Consider the following 22,307-nt stretch of genomic DNA (forward strand, 5'->3'; position numbering starts at 1 on the left):
AAGATATGATTGGACATCCCTACTGTTAAATATCAGAAGATATGATTGACATCCCTCCTGTTAAATATCAGAAGATATGATTGACATCCCTCCTGTTAAATATAGCTGCCATACACCCAGCGTTCTATGCTTTTGTCCTCAGATCATCTTGAACTCCAAGTCCAGCGGAGAGACTCGAGTGACGGAGCTGCAAAGGCGTGTGCAGAGTCTGTGTGAACACCAAGATCTGGAGGAGGACAGCAGGCTGGAGATCCAAACGCAGCTGAAAAAGCTGGAAGAGCAGTGGCGGACCATCATGCAGGCTGCGGATGAGAGGAGCAGGTACACAACCATTCCTTTCTCTATTTGGAGCTCCTCTGAGGCACTTAGAAGGAGCATTGGCCAATCCCCTAAATCCTCCGTGTGCTGTCCATCAGACTACTACAGGGCGTCGTGGACCTCCTGGTGTCCTGTCGGTACCGGCGAGGACAAGCTGAGGCTGGTCTGCAGGAGCTCCAGACACAAATGTCCAGTCTGCCTCGGGTCTTCCCCTGGCCGGGTCTGGGGGAGCGCAGGCAGGCGGTGGAACAAGCTCGGACCCTGCTGGACAGGAGCGCAGCCCTTGGTCCGCTCCTCGATGATCTACACACCCAGGTCCCAAAGTCAAGCTAAGACTCCCCAAGAGAGCAGAATCTGTTTTAGCGACCAAGTGGGTACAACTCCACATTCACACGTTCATACTGATCATTCTTCTTCTTCAGGCTGTGGAACTGTCTGAGACCACCCGGGACCCCGAATGGGCTGATGCTACCTGGGGGAGCATGGAGGAGGCCATCCCATTTCTTCGCAAGGAGTTGACTGTGAGTTGAACAAGCACGGTGGTCTACACGTGGAGTCCGGAGTCCACAGCCGAATTAGATGTCGGGGGGGCGGACTCATGGAATAGTCCCCCCCCACAGATGATTTAGAAGGAAAAAGGGTTCCTAGCCTATGAAGAACATAGAACCTTGTCTGGTGTCATGCCTGCTACATCCTGGTATCTGATGTTCCACGTTGTTCTACCAAAGTGTACCTTGCATAAGACTGAGAGGAGGTGCCCTGTGTGTGGGTTGCGTGTCGTCAGGAGGCCCTGGAGAACCTGGAGCAAGGCATCATGGCAGAGAGGAGGTGCACACAGCTTGTGGAGCAGCATGAAGCAGCACAGGACTGGTTGCGAGAGCAAGTGAAAGCCCTGGAAGCTCCTCCAGATGATAAACAAGGTCTTCACGGTGCCATCAACACCCTGAAGGTCAGACCGCAGAGAAGATGTTTTCAGTTCACGTCCACAACGTCACCCGCTCGTCTTTCTTCAGTTATTCCAATGTTGTATTCCCTAGGCTTTACTCCAGACCGTGGATCGGGAGCAGAGAGAGATGAAGGAGCTGGATTCCGCCAGAGATGATCTGCTCAGCCTCTGTACCCCTGGAGGTCGTGACGCTCTGACCCTGGAGGTCAGCCACCTGCATGAGCTTTGTGTCACGTCTGAGCTGGACGTGAGGGAGCGCCTGGAGGCCAGCGAGGCCCGCTTGCGGGACCTGGAACGCCAGGCGGCCCAGAGAAACAAGGAGCTGACGGAGAGGGCGGCTGCGCTGCAGGGGGATCTGCGGTCTCTGGATCAGGCCCTCGCATACGACCAACTGCAGGACCACATTGAGCAGCTCCAGCAGCACTGGAACAGCCTGCAGGTTTGAGTTCACGGTGCAAGATGGGAACGCTACAGATGCGGTGCACACAACGTTCCAACACAAAGTGTCTGCACTCCTCTCCCAAATCCGTACTGAGGCGGCACTCATCCCGTAACACGGATGCATTAGTCCATCCCAATATGATCCGTGTCTGTCCTCTCCCAACAGAATTGTGCCAAGTCTCTGGAGGAGCTCTGGGTGAAGGTTGAAGAGCTGCATCAGGATGTCGGTTCTGCCCAGGAGATGCCAACAGAAATAACCACCACTGTCGAGTCTCTTCGCCAGCACCATGACAGGTACCGTGGACATTTATTGACACAGTCAGGCTGCCGGCGCCAGTCGAGTCACGCTTTCCGTGGGTTACTTTCCCAGGCGACCAGAAAATGGTGAAAATCCAGGGATTTTCTAGCGCTTATCCTCACCAGGGTCGCGGGGGTGCTGGAGCCTATCCCAGCTGTCTTGGGGCGAGAGGCGGGGTCCAATCCTAGGGCACATATAGACAAACAACCATTCACACTCACATTCATACCTATGGACAATTTGGAGTGGCTAATTAACCTAGCATGTTTTTGGAATGTGGGAGGAAACCGGAGTACCCGGAGAAAACCCACGCATGCACGGGGAGAACATGCAAACTCCACACAGAGATGGCCGAGGGTGGAATTGAACTCCGGTCTCCTAGCTGTGAGGTCTGCGCGCTAACCACTCGTCTGCCATGCAGCGTGGCTCTTATATTTTTGGACCAAAAACATTTTGTTACCTGCTGTGGTAGAATGCAGGTTACTCCTGCCATTCTTTTATTTTGAAGCTTCCTTTGAACAGGAAGTCGCGGTATGCATGGTTTGATGCTTCGTAAAAGGACAGTAGTTATGTTGTTGTTTCTTACTGCTGAATGAAGAAGTTGGTGAAATCCTATTGGCTCTCATATGTTCTATCAACAAAAGTGGTTGATAAGTCATGTAAAAGATGGGATTGATGAGTTTGTCGACATGACTGGTTGTCAACATAAGCGGCGTCCACTGCATTGCTACATCTTGATGGTGACGTGTCCTCCTATGAATGTTTTCTTTCCTATTCCTTCAGTTTACAGACCAGGCTTAGCGAGCATCAGCAAAGCTGCTCCACAAACGCTGCTCGCTGTTTGACCGATTCTCTCCAAGCCCTGCAGGAATGGAACCACAGCGAGCCGTTAGAGTCCGTAGCATCAATGCAGGTTTGGATCTTTTCATGTTTGGTTGAAGTCAATGAGAGCACTTGCTTGAAGTACATGTGATCGTATTTAAGATACAGCTGTTAGCATAAACGCTTAGCTACCTATTTAGCTACCTATTTTGTAAACCATGTATTCATGACAAACATGGCCGACGTCTCTTTGCCGGTGTAGGAGACAGCAGAGGAAGGGGAAAAGATGCAGGCTGTCCTCCAGGAGGCACTTTGCCATCAACAGTTTTTGAGTGACTGCCTGAATCAGGATATGTTCCACAAACTTTCAAAAGACGGTTCAGAAACTCTCAGACAAGCAGGGACACGTCAGATGGCTCTCCGCCACAAGTTAAAGGTACCGGTCCAAAACACTTACCCAATTTCTGGACTATAAGTCGCACTGGAGTATAAGTCGCACAAGGCCAAAAATGCATCATTAGGTAGAAAAAAACATACATAAGTCTCACTAGAGTATAAGTGTCATTTTTTGCGGGTAATTTATTTTCCAAACTACTTGACCAAAACAGACATTAGGTCCTCTTGGAAGGCAAGTTGTAACAATAAAAGAATAGAGAACAGGCTGAATAGGTGTAAGATATGCTAACACAATGCTAATTCAGCTACACAAAAATAAACATGAACACAAAAGGTGTCCAGTGTTTATGGAACATAAACACTTTTTTCATGTATAAGTCGCTCTGGAGTATAAGTGGCAGGAACAGCCAACCTATGAAAAAAAGTGTGACTTATAGTCAGGAAAATAGGGTACTTCTTGGATAATGTACATCCTATCTCCATCATCAATGTTTTTCCTTGCAGGATCTGAAGGAGAAAAGTGAGCCAACAAGCGAGGGTCAGTCCACTGATGTTCATAATCAATCTGAAGATAGTCAGACATCTTTGGTGGCCCCACCACGGAGAAACAAGCAGCCCACGGAGAAAAAGTCTAAAGTTGAATTCCACCAAAACGTTCCCTCAACCAGCACGCCAACACTGGATCAGGATGACTTGTCCGTGTCATCCAGGTCCAGTGAGCAAACGGAATCTACTGTTTCTGAAGAATGCAAAGATATTCCAGCACAGAGGAAGTCCAAGATCCAGGATGTGTCCCCGGCTCCTCCATCCCCAAAAAGCGAACTCGAATCCAAAAGGACCTTGGACCAGGAGAAAGATGAAGCTGTTTTGGAACAGAGTAAGCTTCTAGCACCAAAACGAAAGGCAAAGCCTGCAGAGTCTCCTGACCTCAACGAGGTAGCACAGGACAAAGATGGAACCGAAGGGCTTCACGGTGCCACCGCTGTGGATCCGTTCTCTGCCAGTTCTGCAGAAGCCAGCCAGGAACCTTCTTTAACTCCTGAAGAATTCACAGGAGTATCTGCTGCACCTGTTGTGGAAGCAAAGGTTACACCACCTAAAAGAAAGTCCAAGATCTCCCCACAAGCGCCTTTGAATGAGGAGCCAACTGTGACAGAAGAAGAGTCCCATGTGGAACCCAAAGAGGAAAAGCTGACGGACAACAAAGAACTTGGAGTCTGTGATGATTCTAACCTCCAAGAAGCAGGAAAGGACTCGGAAAGTGGGGAAGCGTCTTTAGTTACGCAACTGGTGACGGGAATCATTGAGTCCGCCATGAAAGACATGGCTTTGCCTTGGAAGAAAGATCAGCCAGAACTGGAAACTAGGAAAACTTCCCAAGATGTCACAGGAATTCCCGAAGTTGTTATCTCGGAGGAAGCGAGGATCGTCCCACCCAAAAGAAAGTCAAAGAGTTCCAAGATTTCTCCAGAACTTCCTAAAAGAGAGGAGCAATTTTTGAGAGAAGAAGAATTCCATCTGGAACACAAAGAGGAAGAGCTTCTCCAAGACGAACCATTTGGTTCCTGTGACAATTCGGATAATGGGGAATCTTCTGTAGTTGCTCGACTGGTCACTGGAATCATTGAAGCTGCTATGAAAGAGGTTGGTTCCCCTTCACAGAACGATCAGCTGGAACTGGAAAGTAGAAGAACGTCACAATCGGTCACAGGCGTCCCTGAAGTTCTTATTCCGGAAGAAGAAAGGATCACTCCACCCAAACGAAAATCCAAGGGTTCAAAGATTTCTCCAGAGCTTCCTAAAAGAGAGGAGCAAATTTTGACAAAAGAAGAATTCCATCTGGAACACAAAGAGGAACAACTTCCAGAAGACAGAGAACTTAGTGCCTGTGATGATTCGGGTGATGGTTCAAACCCCCCAAAAGAGAGAAAAGACTCTGAAAGTGAAAGTGGAGAAGCTTCTGCAGTTGCTCATCTCGTCACAGGAATCATTGAAGCTGCTCTGGAAGACGTTGGTTTACCTTCACGGAACCATCCAATGGAACTGGACAGTAGACAATCTTCCTCAGTTCCAGATGTCTCAGGAATCCCTGAAGTTGTTGCGGAGGAAGGGAAATTCCTTCCACCTGCAAGAAAGTCAAAGGACATGAAACTTCCACCTAAGCTTCCATCCGGAGAGGTCACGGTGTCCACTAGAGATGAAAGTCACGACTATGGCAGTGGAGAAACATCTCCAGAAGCACCTGCAGTCACAACAACACTGGAGACTGCTGCTGTAGATGAAAGAATCACCTCACCACCCAAAAGAACTTCCCAGACATCAACAGCTTCTCCAGAACCTCCTAAAAACACAGAAGAAGAACCTGAACGCCAGAGACCTTGTTCCATTGCAGTTTCTGAAGAATGTAAACTGAAAGAAGAAGCAGAAACTGAAGAGAAGTCTTCTGATTCTGCTGAGGACTCTGAGGTCCTGCCCATTGAAAGAAAAGCAAAAGGTCCAGATGTTTCCACAAAGTCGGATTCAGCTGTGGATGAAGAAAGTGACTTGCAGCCGAAAGAGAGTCAGCAACAAGCAGATGCTGTGGGAACAGCAAGAACATCTGAAGACGCCGTAGTGGAAAAGATCACACCACCAAAAAGAAAAGCGAAGAGTGGGAAGGTTTCATCAGAAACTCCTAAACTTCCCACCAGGAGAAAGTCCAAAAATCATGAAGTTCCCACAGTGTCCATAGAGCCGCTTATTGTTATCGGTGAAGGTACGGAGCCCAACACTGAAGGTTCAAGACGAAGCCCAGGTGACCCAGAGCGTAAACCCGATGTTTTGGAGGACAGAAAGCCCTCCCCCCCCATAAGAAGGACCAAGAGCTTGCAGACTTGTCCAGAACCTGCGAAAGGGGACGATCCAAATGTTGAAGAAGAGGACAAACGTCCAGATACTGAAGAAGTAGCAACACATGACATACATGATGCCATCAAGAGCCTGCCAGAAGATAAGGCTACCCCTGACGTCCAAGTGAAGACCAAGCCGGATGAGACCACGCCTACCATGCATGCAACTACAGCTGACAGTGATGTCACTAAACTTCCTGTTCTTCCACATGTGGATGAAACGTCTCCAGAAACGATCTCAGCTGAAGAAACCATGACTCCGATGCAAACTGTCATTGAGCTGGAACTGTTGGAAAGACCTGAAGAAGTGAAGGAAGGTCATGTCCAGGTATGGGTCTGCAACACTGATGCCACCATGAGCTTGGAAAAACCATCAGTATTGTTAGAAAGAATCCCAGCGAGGGCTGGTGGAGACACCTTCAGAGTAAATATCCAGGCTCAAGGAGATGATGGACAACTAGATGAACAGCAAACGCTCCAAACGCTCCAAACGCTCCAAACGCTCCAAACGCTCCAAAGTGAGCCCGGTGGATCCAGCTCTGTGATTTTGACGACACTTGAGCCAAATGAAACGGAAGTGATAGAAATAATATTATGTGAGGAGGTCGTGGAAAAGAACCTCCAGATGGACGGTCAGGTGGAAGCTCTGGAAAGCAGCCAGGAGGGAAATACTGAGACAGTGGAGCAAACATCTGCCATATCTCCAAACTGTATGCAAGATGCGGCCATGATGATTGACATAGGACCCAAAGTGCATGTTTTACACGTGGATATAACAACGTGTCAAGAAGAACGGGACAACAGGCTGGAAACAGAACCCACACCAGAAATAGTCCAAAGTCATGTTCAGGGTGAGAGGCTGCCAGAAGACAAAGACACCTCCATCCAGGATCTACACAACACAGCGGTTCAGGAGGTACCAGGACGGCCATCTGCTCAGCTCCTCAGTGACGTGTCAGCAGAGACAGAAGTATTGACGAGCACTGGAGGAGGCACCAAAGACGTCTTGGCTGAAGGATCTTCAAGTAGTGATGGTGAGAAGGCTTCAAAGGACACAACTGATGATCAGGAGAAAGACAAACCTCCAAGAGAAACGTCACCAGAGGAAGAAGAAACCAGCACTGAGGTGCATGACGTCGAGACCCAACGTGAAGCAGCTAGTCCGAGTTCCGCTGCTTTTCAGCCAGTTCACCCACTGGAAAGTGGAGGTGGGAAGGAAGAGACCGAGTGGACTGAAAATGGAGATCAGTCACAACTAGGTGCTGAAACCCAAATACCTGTCCCACAAGAGAAGGAGTCTAGGCAGGACTCTGGTGTCCAGGCTGGTACAGTAAACCATGGAGAGGCTGCCGGTGGTCTTCAGCCTGGACAAGAGAAGGAGTCTGGGCAGGACTCGGGTGTCCAGGCTGGTACAGTAAACAATGGAGAGGCTGCTGGTGGTCTTCAGCCTGGACAAGAGAAGGAGTCTGGGCAGGACTCGGGTGTCCAGGCTGGTACAGTAAACAATGATGAGGCTGCCGGTGGTCTTCAGCCTGGACAAGAGAAGGAGTCTGGGCAGGACTCGGGTGTCCAGGCTGGTACAGTAAACAATGATGAGGCTGCCGGTGGTCTTCAGCCTGGACAAGAGAAGGAGTCTGGGCAGGACTCGGGTGTCCAGGCTGGTACAGTAAACAATGGAGAGGCTGCCGGTGGTCTTCAGCCTGGACAAGAGAAGGAGTCTGGGCAGGACTCGGGTGTCCAGGCTGGTACAGTAAACAATGATGAGGCTGCCGGTGGTCTTCAGCCTGGACAAGAGAAGGAGTCTGGGCAGGACTCGGGTGTCCAGGCTGGTACAGTAAACAATGGAGAGGCTGCCGGTGGTCTTCAGCCTATGAGGTCAGCAATTAAAAGGACAGAAACGGAAGTTTCAGAGTTGGCTGACACTCATTCCCACCCTCATCCCGACACGGAAAAAGCGGTCAGTGCAACAACAGAAGAAGCTGATGATATGACCACTAGTAGAAGACCAAAGGAACACGGGAAGGTAGACACGACAACAAGCACCTCTGAGCAGAAGGTTGTCAAATTCGATCCTAATGAACCAGAAACATCTCTGATGACGGACATCTTCTCAGCCATAAAGATGACCACCAACACAGGACTTCTGAATGAGGTACAAGTGAAGCTTCTACTCTTGTTCTTCAACCATAGAAAGATGAACGGATGGAAATGGACGTTCCCTCACTAGGACACGGTTGATGACCTCATCAGATCTAATCCAATTGTTCTTTGCTTATTTTAAGGCTGGAGCATGTGAAGATTCCGTGGCAGATCTCCTGACCTCCAGCGGTGACCTGGCCGATCACCATTGCAGGCTATTGTCAAAACTTCTGAGCTGTAAGAACCATCCTTCTGAGCTGCAGCCAACAGCCATGACCCAGCAGGTGAATGTGGCCCAGGTAAGACTCTGATAGGCTACGTTAGTTATCATGGGCGGAGCTTAGCATCTCTCTGCGTTGGGAATACAGGAATGTCAGGACATGGCCCAGGACCAGACGTTACGTCTGTGCCGGCGGAGAGAAGCAGATGAGGAGAACTCAGATACTTTGAAGTTCATGGAGGACCAGTGGAGCGCCGTTGCTCAGGATGCAGCCGTCGTGGTCCAGAACAAAGTGGCCCATCTGGAACTGGTGCAGAGCTTCCGTCATCAGACTGAAGAAGCCAGGACTACACTGGGAAGACTGGCAACTGAACTGGATGCTGTAGGAATGTGAGTTGAGGGAGTACTTCCTGCTCAAACTTGGCGTTGAGCAGTATTGTTTACATATTTCATACCCGTTCCACTTGGATACATTTGAAACTTCCGTATTTTTCCCAAAAACCATGCTGATCTTTTTGGAATTTGGAGTTTCAGTACGCATCCCTCGTTGAAAAGCCTTCTACACTTGCTGTTGTCCTTTCAGGTCCCCGGCAGAGAGCAGCCAAACGGAGGCAGATCGGCTGAAGTCCTTAAAGAGGGACATGGAGGAAAACAGGAGCGTCCTTGGGAAGTTGGATGGGATCCACACCAAGCTCCATCCTCTTCTTAGCCGCTCCCATCAAGCAAGTGCAAATGATCAGCTTCAGACTCTCCACCAGGAATGGAGAGACCTGGAGAGACTTGTGGAGAAGGCCTTGCATCACACGGACGTCCGCTACCAGAACGCCAGCAGCCTTCTGCTGGAGCTGTCGTACCTGCGGGGACACCTCGAGTCCATCAGTGAAGACCTGGAGGCCAAACATCCACAAGTGTGCCAGTGGGATTACAAGAAGGCTCAGAGGTTGATGATGGCACAAGCCGAGGTTGAAGCTGCTCAGGTGAAATATGAGGACTTGAGAGAGAGGTTGCAGGCTCTACTCCCCAGCTTATGGCCAGAAGAAACAGCAGAGATAAAGAAAGGTCTGCTGAACGTCAAAGACCAACTTTGTCTCACAGAAGAGTGGCTATCTTCTCAAATTCACAAGTGCAGTAATCCCATCATGGAGAAGGTCATGGCGGTGGCGAGCGGCGGCTTCTCCTGGGCTAAGCAGATCTTGAGTGATCTTGAAGGCAGACGAAGGAGGTTGTCTCTGCAACCCGAGGTGGTCCACCAGCAGCTCAGGGATCTGAAAAAGCTGCAGTCTGAGGTGGCAGTCAAGCAGAGCCAACTAAAGTCACAGGCCAAGGAGATAAGAGGGTATCTGCCACAGCTGGACCCGGCGGAGGAGATCCCTGTGGTGCATTCGTTGCTGGAATCTCTGGAAGAACTTTCAACGTCAATCACTGAGAAGATAGCCAAGGCCATGAAGGACACAGAATCCGGTCTGCAGGTCAGGGAAAAGTTGTGGGAACAGATTGCAGATCTGGACACCTGGGTTGGGACACATCTGCAGAAAGAGACAGTGAAGAACGTAGGGGGGAACTTGACGTGTCCTGCTGAAAGTGACCACCGTGAGATCCAAGAGACGCTGACTGAGGCTGAGAAGCAGTCTGCTGCCTGCAAGGCTCTTTTCATAAAGAGTAGCGACATGGCCGCTGAGCTAAGCATCAAAGAGGATTGCCAGCTTTTTGACAAGCTTATGGACCTCCAGGAAGACATCTACACGATTAGCAGATACCATACCTTCAACAAAAATGAGCTGGATGAACATGTGAGATCTTTAGAATCAAGCAAGCAACAGCTCGCCACAATTGAAGAAAGCCTCAGGCAGATGCGAGTAGACCTGGGAAGTCTAAGGTTCCCTGTCACAGAAGAATCCCTCCTAGTTTTGGAACCGTACAAGCAAAGGCTTTTGGAGCACAAGTCACAGGTTGACACCATCTACTCCTGGATTCCAGAAGAAAAGAGCATGGAACTCCACGCAGTCACTGCTGAAATCCACAACAAAATGACCCGTCTGCAAACGAAGGCCAGCGATCATGAGAGGTACCTCAACATGAGGCAATGTCTGGAAGACCTAAAAGAGGCGGTTGAGGAACAGGTCAACCAAACCAGAGAAGATGGCACAGACGTGGTGGAGAAGTACAAGATCTGTCAGAAGCTCCTTTTCCAGTTCCCTCTGATAAGAAAGCTATGTGACGATGTTGGATCTAACCTCCAGATGATCTTGGCTGACCTTCACCCTTCACAGCTGAGCTCAGAGCAGCATAGACTTCAAGAAAATGAGCAGAGCTTCAAAGACCTGGAGATGAAAACCCTGAACAACCTCAGCCTCATTGAGTGGTGTCTGCTGAAGGAAGTGGATCTGGACTCAGAGAGGAAAGCCACTCAGGCCTTCCTGTGGGATGCCCATCAAGAACTCCAAACCCCCCCACGGATGGAGCCGCACCAGAGATCCATGAATGAGGAATACCAGAAGATAATGTCTTTGAAAACGACTGTTGAGTCGAGAATAAGAGCCTTGGATCTTCTAGAGCAGAACCAAGAAAACAAAGAAGGACCAAGCTCCTCAGATCTTGAAGACTTGAAGAATGAAGTTCTACGTGAATGTGACTCACAAATGGCAAGTGCTTTTGTTTTCTACACAATCGAGAACCTTTTGTAGCTTCTTCAGGACGCTCTTGACTTCTGTGTGACTTGGGCGTGTTCATGTAGTTGGTTACCGTGGCAACATGCCTTCTGGAGTCCCATCACCCTTAACATCCTGTGCTGTTTTGTCTATTTTAGGATCATATCTCCGATGCAATGATATCTCTGAGAAAGTACACACGTACCGTAAAACAAGCACTTCAGTTCCTGAGGAACACTGAAGCCTCTCTGCTACCCATTCTCGGCTCAACTGGAGTCTGCCATGAAAAGCTGGAGGACACCCAGAAGATCTTGGCCTCCCTGGAAGACCACGCCCAGACTTACATGAACCAGCTGAAGGATGAACCTGCTCCACATCCTTACCTGTCCCCTGTGGAGGTGGAGCAACTCCAAGAGGCTGTGCTGAGCCAGTTCCTGGTCCGGATGTCCACACTGAAGGCCAGGGGCTACCTACATTTGGAGAATCTTACCAGGTAGGAGATTTATTCCCATGATTTATTCCCATGATTTATTCCCATGATTTATTCCCATGATTTGTTCCCATGTTTTATTCCCATGATTTATTCCCATGATTTATTCCCATGATTTATTCCCATGATTTATTCCCATGTTTTATTCCCATGATTTATTCCCATGATTTATTCCCATGATTTATTCCCATGATTTATTCCCGTGATTTATTCCCGTGATTTGTTCCCGTGATTTGTTCCCATGATTTATTCCCATGATTTATTCCCATGTTTTATTCCCATGTTTTATTCCCATGATTTATTCCCATGATTTGTTCCCATGATTTGTTCCCATGTTTTATTCCCATGATTTATTCCCATGATTTATTCCCATGATTTATTCCCATGATTTGTTCCCATGATTTATTCCCATGATTTGTTCCCATGATTTGTTCCCATGATTTATTCCCATGATTTGTTCCCATGATTTATTCCCATGATTTATTCCCATGATTTGTTCCCATGATTTATTCCCATGATTTATTCCCATGATTTATTCCCATGATTTATTCCCATGATTTATTCCCATGATTTATTCCCATGTTTTATTCCCATGATTTATTCCCATGATTTATTCCCATGTTTTATTCCCATGATTTATTCCCATGATTTATTCCCATGATTTATTCCCATGAGTTATTCCCATGATTTATTCCCATGATTTATTCCCATGATTTATTCCCATGATTTATTCCCATGATTTGTTCCCATGATTTATTCCCATGATTTATTCCCATGAGTTATTCCCATGATTTGTTCCCATGATTTATTCCCATGATTTATTCCCATGATTTATTCCCATGATTTGTTCCCATGTTTTATTCCCATGATTTATTCCCATGATTTATTCCCATGTTTTATTCCCATGATTTATTCCCATGTTTTATTCCCATGATTTGTTCCCATGATTTATTCCCATGAGTTATTCCCATGATTTGTTCCCATGATTTGTTCCCATGATTTGTTCCCATGATTTATTCCCATGATTTATTCCCATGAGTTATTCCCATGATTTGTTCCCATGATTTGTTCCCATGATTTGTTCCCATGATTTATTCCCATGATTTATTCCCATGATTTGTTCCCATGATTTATTCCCATGAGCACACGGAGGATGTGGTCTTTGTTCTCACGGTTGCCATTTGTGCCTCAGCTGTGCGGAAACGTACAGAAATGACGGCAAATGGAGTGACAACATCAGCCTGCGTTTGAGGAAGGCGGAGGGGGGCCTTGCTGAGGTGGTCTCCCATAAGGTCACGTCCCCGGCTGAGTGCAGTGAGCAGCTAGCAAAGGTTGCGGTATGTATCAGACGCCAGGCTAGCGGCTGACGTTCTAACAATGCAGCAGACTACAAACGATGGCGTCTCGGCTCTCTGGTGTAGGCTCTGCAGGAGGAGCTGGATTGTCTGCAGAAGCATCTGGAGGAGGTGGTGGAGTGGTGTCCGGAGCAGAGTTGCCGCGGACACCGGGAAACCTCAACGGCGGCCGCATGGAGATGCATTGCGAGACTGAGGCACGGCTGTCAGCAGCTGACTTCAAGACTCAACCAACAGATTGCAGAATGGCGTGACATCACCCGCAGGGTAAGCCTGAGCAGGAAACCACGCTGATGGAGGGAACCACACCTGCTTACCCAGGCCTGCTTTGCTTTCTCAGGTGGAGAAGGCATCTGATCTACTCCAGCAAGTGGAGGTGGAGCTCCCGGAGCCCGCCCCGTTGACTGCATCTACCGATGAGCTTCATGATCTGCAGCAGTCCTGGGACCAATACCAGGACAGGCTGGACTGTGAGCACCGCGCCCTCTCTGCCCTTGAACTACGCATTGCCAGGCTGCTGGCTGTCCCCGCCCACGTGGAACAGGCTCCACCCACTCCACTCTGCCAGCAGCTGCAAGCCATGCAGGCCAGGTACAACAGGTGAGGTGCTAAGGTCTTTAAACAGGAGGACGTTTTTGATTCCGCTTGTCAAATCCCTGGCTGTGTTTCCTCAGCGTGAAGCAGAGGAGCCTCAAGGGTTTGGAGTCCATCACGCTGGAGCTGGAAGAGAAAGAAAGAGTGCAGGAGGAGCTGCAGGTCGTCTGGGTCTGGTTGACAGCCGCTGACAGTCTTCTGTTGGAGATGGATCCAAGCAGCAACAAAGCACAGCTGAAGGTGCGCCGACGCTCTTGGAGATTCCATTTGGGAATGAAATCACAACTTCTCCTCTGGGGTTCCAGGAGATTCACAGCCAGCTGTGCATCCAGAAGGCTATGGTCCATCGTATCACGGAAGGCCTCAAGACAAAGTACTTCCAGGTGGTCCCCGTGGAGATCGATGGCCAACTGCAGGAGATCCAAAAAACTCTGCAACAAGTCGAAGTTAAGGTAAACTCAGGACTGGGATGGTGATGGGACGGTTGATACCAACTGTCTGAGAAGGTCCCGTAGTCATTCAGAATGACAAGGAGGTACATGAAGCCCATATGGTGCATTCATGTACCGTACCTGCTGAGGTCTTTGTGTCTCATTGGGCCATCCAGGTAGAAGAAGCTATAGAACAAAGCGGCCTTGTGAACACAATTGGTGCAAAGTTGCTGGAGACTCATGCTGCCCTGACGTCAGTGCAGGAGACGCTGGAAGTGAGAAGTTCCACTGTGAAGGATGCAAAGCTTGCTCAGAAGGTGGGTACTGACCAGGATCCAGCGTCCTTGGGGAAAAGCTGGACTCTTCTTCCATTGAATGAGAGTCTTTGATGGCCAGATGTTAGGACGTAGTTAGCAGACGCTAGGTGGCGACGCAAACAAAACACTTGGAACATCTGAACGTTGGAAGCCAGTTTTAACCTGATGTTCCTGCAGCTGCTGTGGGACGAGTTGGACAGATGGCACAAGTGTGTGGCGGCACTGGAAGCCGACATGCGAGACCTGGAGCATCCACAGGAGGCGCTGTCCCTCACAGAGAGGCTGATGGAGGTGCAGGAGCTCCACGCTCAGCTGGCCAAACGGGCGGAGCAAAGGACAACCCTCCTCAGCAAGGTGGCTAAGTGTTCATTCATGTGGTATAGCTGTTTATGTTACTGCATGATTGCACGGTGGAACAGTGGTTAGCGCGCAGGCCTCGCAGCTAGGAGACTCGAGTTCAATCCCACCCATGTCTGTGTGGAGTTTGCATGTTCTCCCCGTGCATGCGTGGGTTTTCTCCGGGTACTCCGGTTTCCTCCCACATTCCAAAATTATGCTAGGTTAATTAGCCACTCCAAATTGTCCATAGGTATGAATGTGAGTGTGAATGGTTGTTTGTCTATATGTGCCCTGGGATTGGCTGGCCACGGGTTCTCGCCTGAAGACGGCTGGGATAGGCTCCAGCAGTAGAGCAGTAACAGTAAGCGGTAGAATGAATGAAGTTGCTGAATGCTAAATGTGCCATCAGATGCAAACGTGCCTTCAGGAGCATCAGGAAATGATTGACAGCTCCAAGAGTTGGATGGCGGAGGCTAAGTCGTGGCTCGCCGCTCCCCGCACGTACACCACGGCCAAGTGTCTGAGCGATCACGTCCAAGATCTGCAGGTCAGCAGAACCTCAAATCAAACAGCACATCATGTTTTTAATGTTATGGTAATCATCATGTGGTCTGGTTTTCTTTCACAGACGGTCTTGAAGGACTCAGCACAGATCCGAACCACCTTGCAGGGTTTCAGTTCAGTCCTGGAGGACATGTCTCAGGTGGTGGATGTCTCGGCGCTCCGGGAAGAACTCATCCAAGCCGACTGCCAAGTAGCCGCCGTTGAAGATAGCTTTGCCGCTCCTTTGTCTCGACTGGAGCGTGCCGCTGCCGTGAGTCTTGGAGTTATGGGTCTCGATGTCCTGTCGATGTTGCTGACATCTTCTGGCTTCCAAGGAGGTGGACGTGATCGAGAGCGAGGTCAGGAAGATGGAGAGTAACGTTGCGGAGATCAAGACTATTTTATCTTCTCCAGAGACGCTGCCCAGCCCCAAAGAGAAACGTTTGAAGGTGATGTGCTGCTGGTCTTCTTCATCAAACACAAACGGCCTCTTAGAGAAGATATGGCTCTTCTCTCTCATATGCAGATGGTGGAGCAGAGGATCCAGACCATGAGGAGCAGCATCGCCGACATTCAGAAATCCAAACTGGAACTCCATCTTCCGGAGAAGGCAGAGGAGACACTGAGTGTCTTCGTCGTCATTGATCAGCTGCAAATGTTGCTGCTGGAGCTGGAGAAGGTCAGTCGCTCAGTCGCTCAATTGGCAGATCAACCGATCAGCGGCCCGCATCAAACTTCACTTCTACGCTCGTCACAGAAAGTCCCGGCTCTCTTCATCCAGCAGCTTCCCGCACAAGTCCCTCAGAGCACATCCCAAGCAGGACCGCTCAAGTCCAGCTCCGAGGAAGCTGAGGTCAGCTGGCAGGACAAGCGTCCTCGTCCTAGTTCTCTCACCTCCAACTGATGATGTTTTGCTTGTGTGGCCTATCGGCAGGAGGAAGCCGGACACGGCCGGATCACGATTGCTCACGTTGAGGATGACGTGCTGCGACGTTCCGGAGCTGCGTTGATGAGGGTGGAAAGAGCGACGCCCGAGCAGAGACGGTCAGGGCCAACCGACAGTCCGACGGTAGGGACCAGCGGAATGTACAGTGCAGGATTCCATATGGAATACAGTGGATCCTCGCATAGTCACCATTCAGCATTCATGGCCCACTAATACTTCGAAACTAAGACTTACGGAGCTGAACCAAATTATTGCAACAGTCACTTTTATTGCAAATGGTGATCTGAAATCGTCAAAGACACGTCAATGGTCACCTTGGCGAGCTTTCAAAATACTTGAGATTGATGGTTGTTCACCCTTCGTTGGTCCTGGGACATAGCCCCCCCCCCCCCCCGGGAAAAGTGAGGATCTACTGTAGACATACATGAAGTAGATCTCACATGAGACTATGGGAAGTGTGTCACCAGCGGGCGATGTTTGACTGTATTGAACATCACGTCTGCATGACAACTACTACTAGTGTGGTCTTCTTGGGAATTCTAAGAGTTGACACATGAATGGAATGTGCAGCAACCAGCTGGTAGATGGTCGTGGTGGTAGCCTTCAGAGCACATTCGTCTTGTTTCAGCGACAAGGGCACGGCGGTGGCGGCGAGGCGCTCCCTGCTGAGGAGGCCTGGCAGGAAGTGGGAGGGCAGGAGCAGAGAGTGAAGGGAGGTGGAGGAGGTGCTTTGTGGTGGCTCTGGGATGCTTTCCTGGGTGGTTCTTCTGAGGTAACAAAAAAAGTGACATAGAAGGTGACCTCTACTTCTCTATCTGTTTTCTTTGGCTCCATGTCTTCATATTCCTGATAACCTTTCAATCTCATCTCCATTAACTTTGTCTTCTATAAGCAGTGTTGGGCGTGTTACTTTAAAAAAGTCATTATAGTTACTAGTTACTTCTCAAAAAAAGTAACGGAGGTACTCCACTACAAAAGTAACTAGGTACCAGTAAAAGTAACTATTGCCCCTCCCCACTACACATACACACACAAACACACAGCAAAGACGGGTACCATTACAGAGGTTTGTATTTATTGCAGTCGACAGGCGTTTATGTGGGTTTGAGTTGCTCACACAAGACGTGGACAAAGTTTTTTTTTCGGGGACATAATGTACATTTTACCTTTGACATTAACGAGGTTAAAGTAGTGTCTGTACTTCCATTTGGCAAACGCTGTTTGGACGTGTTCAAAACACCCGCCCACCCAAGTTTTATGATTGGCTGAAAACGCAATCTTACTAAACCTTAGCCAATCCTCATTGCTTATGTGATCTAAACACCCGCCCACCCGAGTTGTCTGCTTGGCTGAAGACGCAATCTTACTAAACCTTAGCCAATCCTCATTGCTTATGTGATCTAAACACCCGCTCACTCAACTTCTCTGATTGGCTGAAAACGCAATCTTACTAAACCTTAGCCAATCCTCATTGCTTATGTGCTCTAAACACCCGCCCACTCAACTTCTCTGATTGGCTGAAAACGCAATCTTACTAAACCTTAGCCAGTCCTCATTGCTTATGTGCTCTAAACACCCGCCCACCCAAGTTCTCTGATTGGCTGAAGACGCAATTTAACTAAAACCTGAGCCAATCCTCATTGCTTATGTGGTTATGTCCCCCCTCCCTTGTCACTCTGCAGCACTGTCACTGCGCTGCATATTAGTTATGAAGTCGGTGATATATTTTTAGGCGGCTTCAGTAACTTGCAGTAACGGGGTGTCGAAAGTTATCATCATTCCAAAAGATTTTCCTTCTAGAATACTCTGACCTTCAGCTGATCTCCGCATATTTACGAGTCAGCTTTCCCTTAAATTTGTCAGATTTGAGGTTATTTTATACTCATGATCTCTAATTAAGTTTAGTTTATTTATTTATATTTAGTTCGTGTTGTGTTTTTCATTGTTGGCATCAGGAAGCCCCTGAAAAGAGCCAAGCTTCCAGGGAAGAAAGCGCCGAGAGAGAGTCGCTACATGACACACAGGTAGCTTCACTCTCATTTTCACACTTTGGTTCCCCAAATGCAAATTAATTATTGTCTTTTTTGCTTGGCTCAATGTTCCGCACGAAGCTGAAGTCATAGCTTGATATGTTTTTATTAGTGCAGTCTGACTGTTAGGAGTATTAAAAGGCTTCATTAGCATCATCAGGTTGTTATTGCATGCATGCTAGTAGTAGTCATCCCTGCAACATCAACGTTCCAACATGGCTCACTCAACTCACCCTGTTGCAGATTATGTTAGATTATGTTAGATGATATTACTGCATGGAGTCAGCAATGGCATGTCTGACATAATACAGTGGAAAAAAGTTATCCTCCTCTTCCGTGTGGAAGTGGTAGGTTTTTGGCTTCTTACTTTGTCCTCTGTCCACTCCATTCAAAACCCTCTCTTAAGTTTACAACTGGAGGCTAGCTAACTAGCTCAATAGCTTATGTTATACCTTCGGCATATTGTTAAAATAAATGCGGCCCTCGCCGGACGCCCATGACAGACTGACCTTTAACCCTGCTCATGTTCCAAAGGATGTGTGTGATGGTGCCACAGACCAGAGTTCTTCAGAGGATCTATCGGAGCCGCGAGACGCAGATGCCAGAAGCCAGGACCCCCGTGAGAGCATGGTAAACACGTCCTCCTCCACCGTAAACGTCTCCAAAGCTCAGCAGAATCCGAATCAGAGATGCGTGCTCTCCTAGATCTACACGTGCAAGTAGAAAACATCTTAATCTGAGCCATGAACACAAGCTAGAACCGAACCTAGACTACCAGCATCTTCTAGTTATTCCAACATCTAATCCCCCCACAAAGAGGCTTCAGAAGAGCCGAGAACCTGTTGGAGAACTTCCTGTAGACCAAAGTCCTTATTCTTATACATTATTGAGCATGCAGTGGACAAACCTGGTACTGAAACAAAGGGGGTCCACACTTTCAGCCTGCAGCTTGTTTTTCTATTGGCCCTGAAAAAATAAATCTTAATAAATATTAATGAGCTATATTAGCAGCCAGATAGCTTAGCATGTGTTACCCTCCACCGGATTGAAAGAGTAGCACAGGAAGTAGCATCGAGTCTTCCTAGAACTGCGCTAGGAGGAAACCGTCTAAAGGTTCCTCTTCTAGAAGCCGGTCTGCTTAAGTGTTGTGTTACGTTGAAAAACGATCACCGCGTGTTCACCTGCAGTGCATTTCCATGGCAACATGACTAGCATTAGCATCAGCGAGCCGTATGTTTACATGAAGAGGGCGGGGGGGGTCATGGCAGCACATGAATGATATTGTTTGTGTCTTCAAGTCATAGTTTGCACCCGCATGACATTTTTATGAACGCTGATGACAGCCATGTTGTTTTCTTGTCATTTAAGCATGGGGGGAGTGAAATGGGGGAACTGGGGGGGGGGGGGGGGGTGAACTTGTTCCATTCTTTTTTCTATGAGTGTCAGCAAATAAAGATTTGTTTGTTAGCTAGCGGGCTATTTGTGTTTAAATATTTAAATATAATCTTGTTATTGACGCTGAATAAAAATCTTTTTTTTAAAAGACCTTTTGCCATGAAAATGCACAAAATGTGTTTACTTCTTCTACTCACTGCTGCCGGCAGGAGAAGGTTGATATCGTGATTAATCACAGAATGAATGAATTACATGGTGATGGATTCCCTGACAGATTGAAACATTTAACATGTGAGTGTTTGGGTGAGGGGAGCGGAGAGACACATGTCAATCCATGTGAAATATTGTGTGTGTGTGTGTGTGTGTGTGTGTGTGTGTGTGTGTGAGACCTGGCAGCATGAAGAGTCTTCCTCCATGAGCATGTCCTTTTCTCCTCCTTCTATATTCTGTCCACTTTCCAAGCAAGCAGAAACACAAATAAACCAACAGGCGTGATTGACTTCTCTGTCTCTCTGAGTGTTTGTGTCACTGGCTCACAATGAGGGGGGGTGTTGGGGGGGGGGGGGGGGGGGTTAGGGCCAAATAACTCACTCACTGCCATGTTTGTTTGGCACTTTTGACTCACTTTCAACACAGAGTGTGATGATAATGTCCCATAATAACCCGGTGTGCTCTTTGATCCACTGAAACGCTCAAATTGATCAGTTTTTTTAAAATCCTATTAACTCCAAGCAATGATGTGTACATAAAAATAAAGACATTCACTCCCCGATGGACGTAATAAACTATAGGAGGCATATGGTAATCCCTCATATGTCCACTAGAGAGCGACAGACGCCACATGACACGATACAACTTATATAGAAAAGTTTGGATCGGTCCGGTTCACTTTTCTATTCACTAATATGTTCACCAGTTGAACCGTGGACAGATCCATCATTTTATGTGTGAAAATGAGCATTTTTGACAATATTTGACACTGAATTTCGTTGATGATGTACCGAGTCAAGTGACACGATGTTTTGTGCTGTGAGATATAAAAAGTAGATTGCGTGAAGACGAATGATTAATGTAACTTCCTGTTTGCGTGCTGACATTTTGGACTTTAGACAACGTGACGTGCATGATTGACAGCCGATGAGCAGGAAAGCGTTGACCTAATCACAACGTCCACCCTGCCCTCTATCGGCTCCGCCCACACAGCACGAGGCCTGCCTCCTGGAGAACCAGGAAGTAGGTCCTGTCACGAGTGGGCGGGGCCAACCAGTCTTTGTGTTTTGGCGTCGCCTTTACGTCTCATGACCGCCCGGCTCGCGTCTTTTGACCTGCGGCAGGTAAAAGCCTGTGTTTGTTTGCAGGGCGGGGGGCCTGCCCCCCCCCGGCTCTGCCCCTCGGAAGGAGCCCTCCACGCGGGCCTGGAGCGTGTTGGTCAGCTGGAGCTGTGGCTGCTCACGGCCCACGCACGTCTGGAGGCGGGCGGGAGACGCGACATGCAGGACGGCGTGGAGCGACAACTCCTCACCTGCCAGGTACGCCCCACCCACTGGCGGCCGGCCGGACTGGACTTATTGAAACCGGAGATATTGAAACAGGAGTCTCAATTAATCCAATTAATTAGGATTAAAAAGTAATTATTTTAATTCATGATCATTTAGTCAACAGTTGAGTTAGCATTTTTCATTCTTGATCGTTCCAATTTTGTCCCCGGGTCGCCTTTTGGTTCTCATGGGGTCCAGCGGGGTTCCGCTGATCCGGGATCTTGTTAGTCACGGAACTCCGAGTGCAACCTGAGCCTCCATGAAAGTTTCATTCCCACCGAGGCTTGGAAGGAAACACACGGCCTGGGACGAGGGTTCAGACACGCCTCCTCCATGACCCACATACGACTGGCAACACCAGCTTGTATGCTGTTCCAGGTTTGTTTTGTGCAGGGGCGTGAAACGGCGGTGAAGACTCCCATTTCTTCCTCTTGCATTTTGAGGGTACCTCCTTTAGATCCAACACGGCCAAATCTACATTCTTGCCATTTTTCAACTGGTCCTAAAATGTTGATCAGGCGTGTCTAGATTGTTACTAGCTTCAAGCATCTAACAAGGCTTTGTCTTCATGGTCCAGGAGATGTTCCTGGAGCTGGAGCAGAAGGTGGCCATTCTCTCCGAGCTGGGCCTGGTGGCCGAGCAGCACCGCGACCGGATCGATTCTCCTCCATCGGGCGCCCCCGAATCCCAACGGGAGGCGGCTGAGCTCCTAGCGTCCAAACTGGAGGACCTCAAGTCCAACCTGGTGTCCTTCCAGCAGCTGCTGGAGGACAAGCAGGGAGAGGAGAGGAGGCTCACCCTCAAAGAGACACCAGAGAAGGTACGGCGGGCGGGCGTCCGTCCACTCGGGGGCGCTGCTGGCTTTCATGCTAGAAATGCTGCCAAGGATGGTTAGCCTGGATGTGCCATTTAGTCTCTTGGTCACCTTAATTAGGAGGCTTTTAATTGCTTTTAATTGCTTTGATTTCATTTGAACATGCATCAGATTACAATTGAGTGCATCCCATAATCAGTTCCCAGTTCCACATGTCCAAAAGGAGTAGGAAGAAGCAAAGCTTATTAAATCCTACCCCTCCATCTGGTACTTTTACAATCACTAACTGTTACATTTGTTCACTTCCTGCTTTCATAATATAATTTTTTTGAGGATTTATTTGCCCTCGCTGGCCTTCCAATCTCTGGTCAACTATGGTTAAACAACCAGAGGTTCATG

General features: G+C 48.5%; 1 protein-coding gene across 1 annotated transcript in view; it reads left to right on the plus strand.

Moving 5' to 3' along the window:
- LOC131140714 (uncharacterized) overlaps positions 1-22,307 on the plus strand; it is a 72,425-nt gene that overhangs the window by 34,146 nt on the left and 15,972 nt on the right. The window contains exons 50-80 of the mRNA XM_058091380.1: positions 143-321; positions 417-633; positions 741-839; positions 1,103-1,267; positions 1,356-1,703; positions 1,872-1,999; positions 2,787-2,916; positions 3,088-3,261; positions 3,726-8,261; positions 8,392-8,547; positions 8,617-8,858; positions 9,052-11,110; positions 11,275-11,609; positions 12,799-12,943; positions 13,028-13,228; positions 13,302-13,561; positions 13,636-13,795; positions 13,861-14,007; positions 14,163-14,303; positions 14,481-14,657; positions 15,052-15,189; positions 15,271-15,456; positions 15,521-15,634; positions 15,712-15,864; positions 15,943-16,038; positions 16,120-16,254; positions 16,760-16,903; positions 18,087-18,155; positions 18,696-18,854; positions 20,702-21,085; positions 21,672-21,914. Of these exons, the coding sequence (XP_057947363.1) occupies positions 143-321; positions 417-633; positions 741-839; positions 1,103-1,267; positions 1,356-1,703; positions 1,872-1,999; positions 2,787-2,916; positions 3,088-3,261; positions 3,726-8,261; positions 8,392-8,547; positions 8,617-8,858; positions 9,052-11,110; positions 11,275-11,609; positions 12,799-12,943; positions 13,028-13,228; positions 13,302-13,561; positions 13,636-13,795; positions 13,861-14,007; positions 14,163-14,303; positions 14,481-14,657; positions 15,052-15,189; positions 15,271-15,456; positions 15,521-15,634; positions 15,712-15,864; positions 15,943-16,038; positions 16,120-16,254; positions 16,760-16,903; positions 18,087-18,155; positions 18,696-18,854; positions 20,702-21,085; positions 21,672-21,914 (11,820 nt within the window). The remainder of the gene's footprint in view (positions 1-142; positions 322-416; positions 634-740; positions 840-1,102; positions 1,268-1,355; positions 1,704-1,871; positions 2,000-2,786; positions 2,917-3,087; positions 3,262-3,725; positions 8,262-8,391; positions 8,548-8,616; positions 8,859-9,051; positions 11,111-11,274; positions 11,610-12,798; positions 12,944-13,027; positions 13,229-13,301; positions 13,562-13,635; positions 13,796-13,860; positions 14,008-14,162; positions 14,304-14,480; positions 14,658-15,051; positions 15,190-15,270; positions 15,457-15,520; positions 15,635-15,711; positions 15,865-15,942; positions 16,039-16,119; positions 16,255-16,759; positions 16,904-18,086; positions 18,156-18,695; positions 18,855-20,701; positions 21,086-21,671; positions 21,915-22,307) is intronic.

This window comes from Doryrhamphus excisus, chromosome 13, assembly GCF_030265055.1.
Source record: "Doryrhamphus excisus isolate RoL2022-K1 chromosome 13, RoL_Dexc_1.0, whole genome shotgun sequence".
Classification (NCBI taxonomy): Eukaryota; Metazoa; Chordata; class Actinopteri; order Syngnathiformes; family Syngnathidae; genus Doryrhamphus; species Doryrhamphus excisus.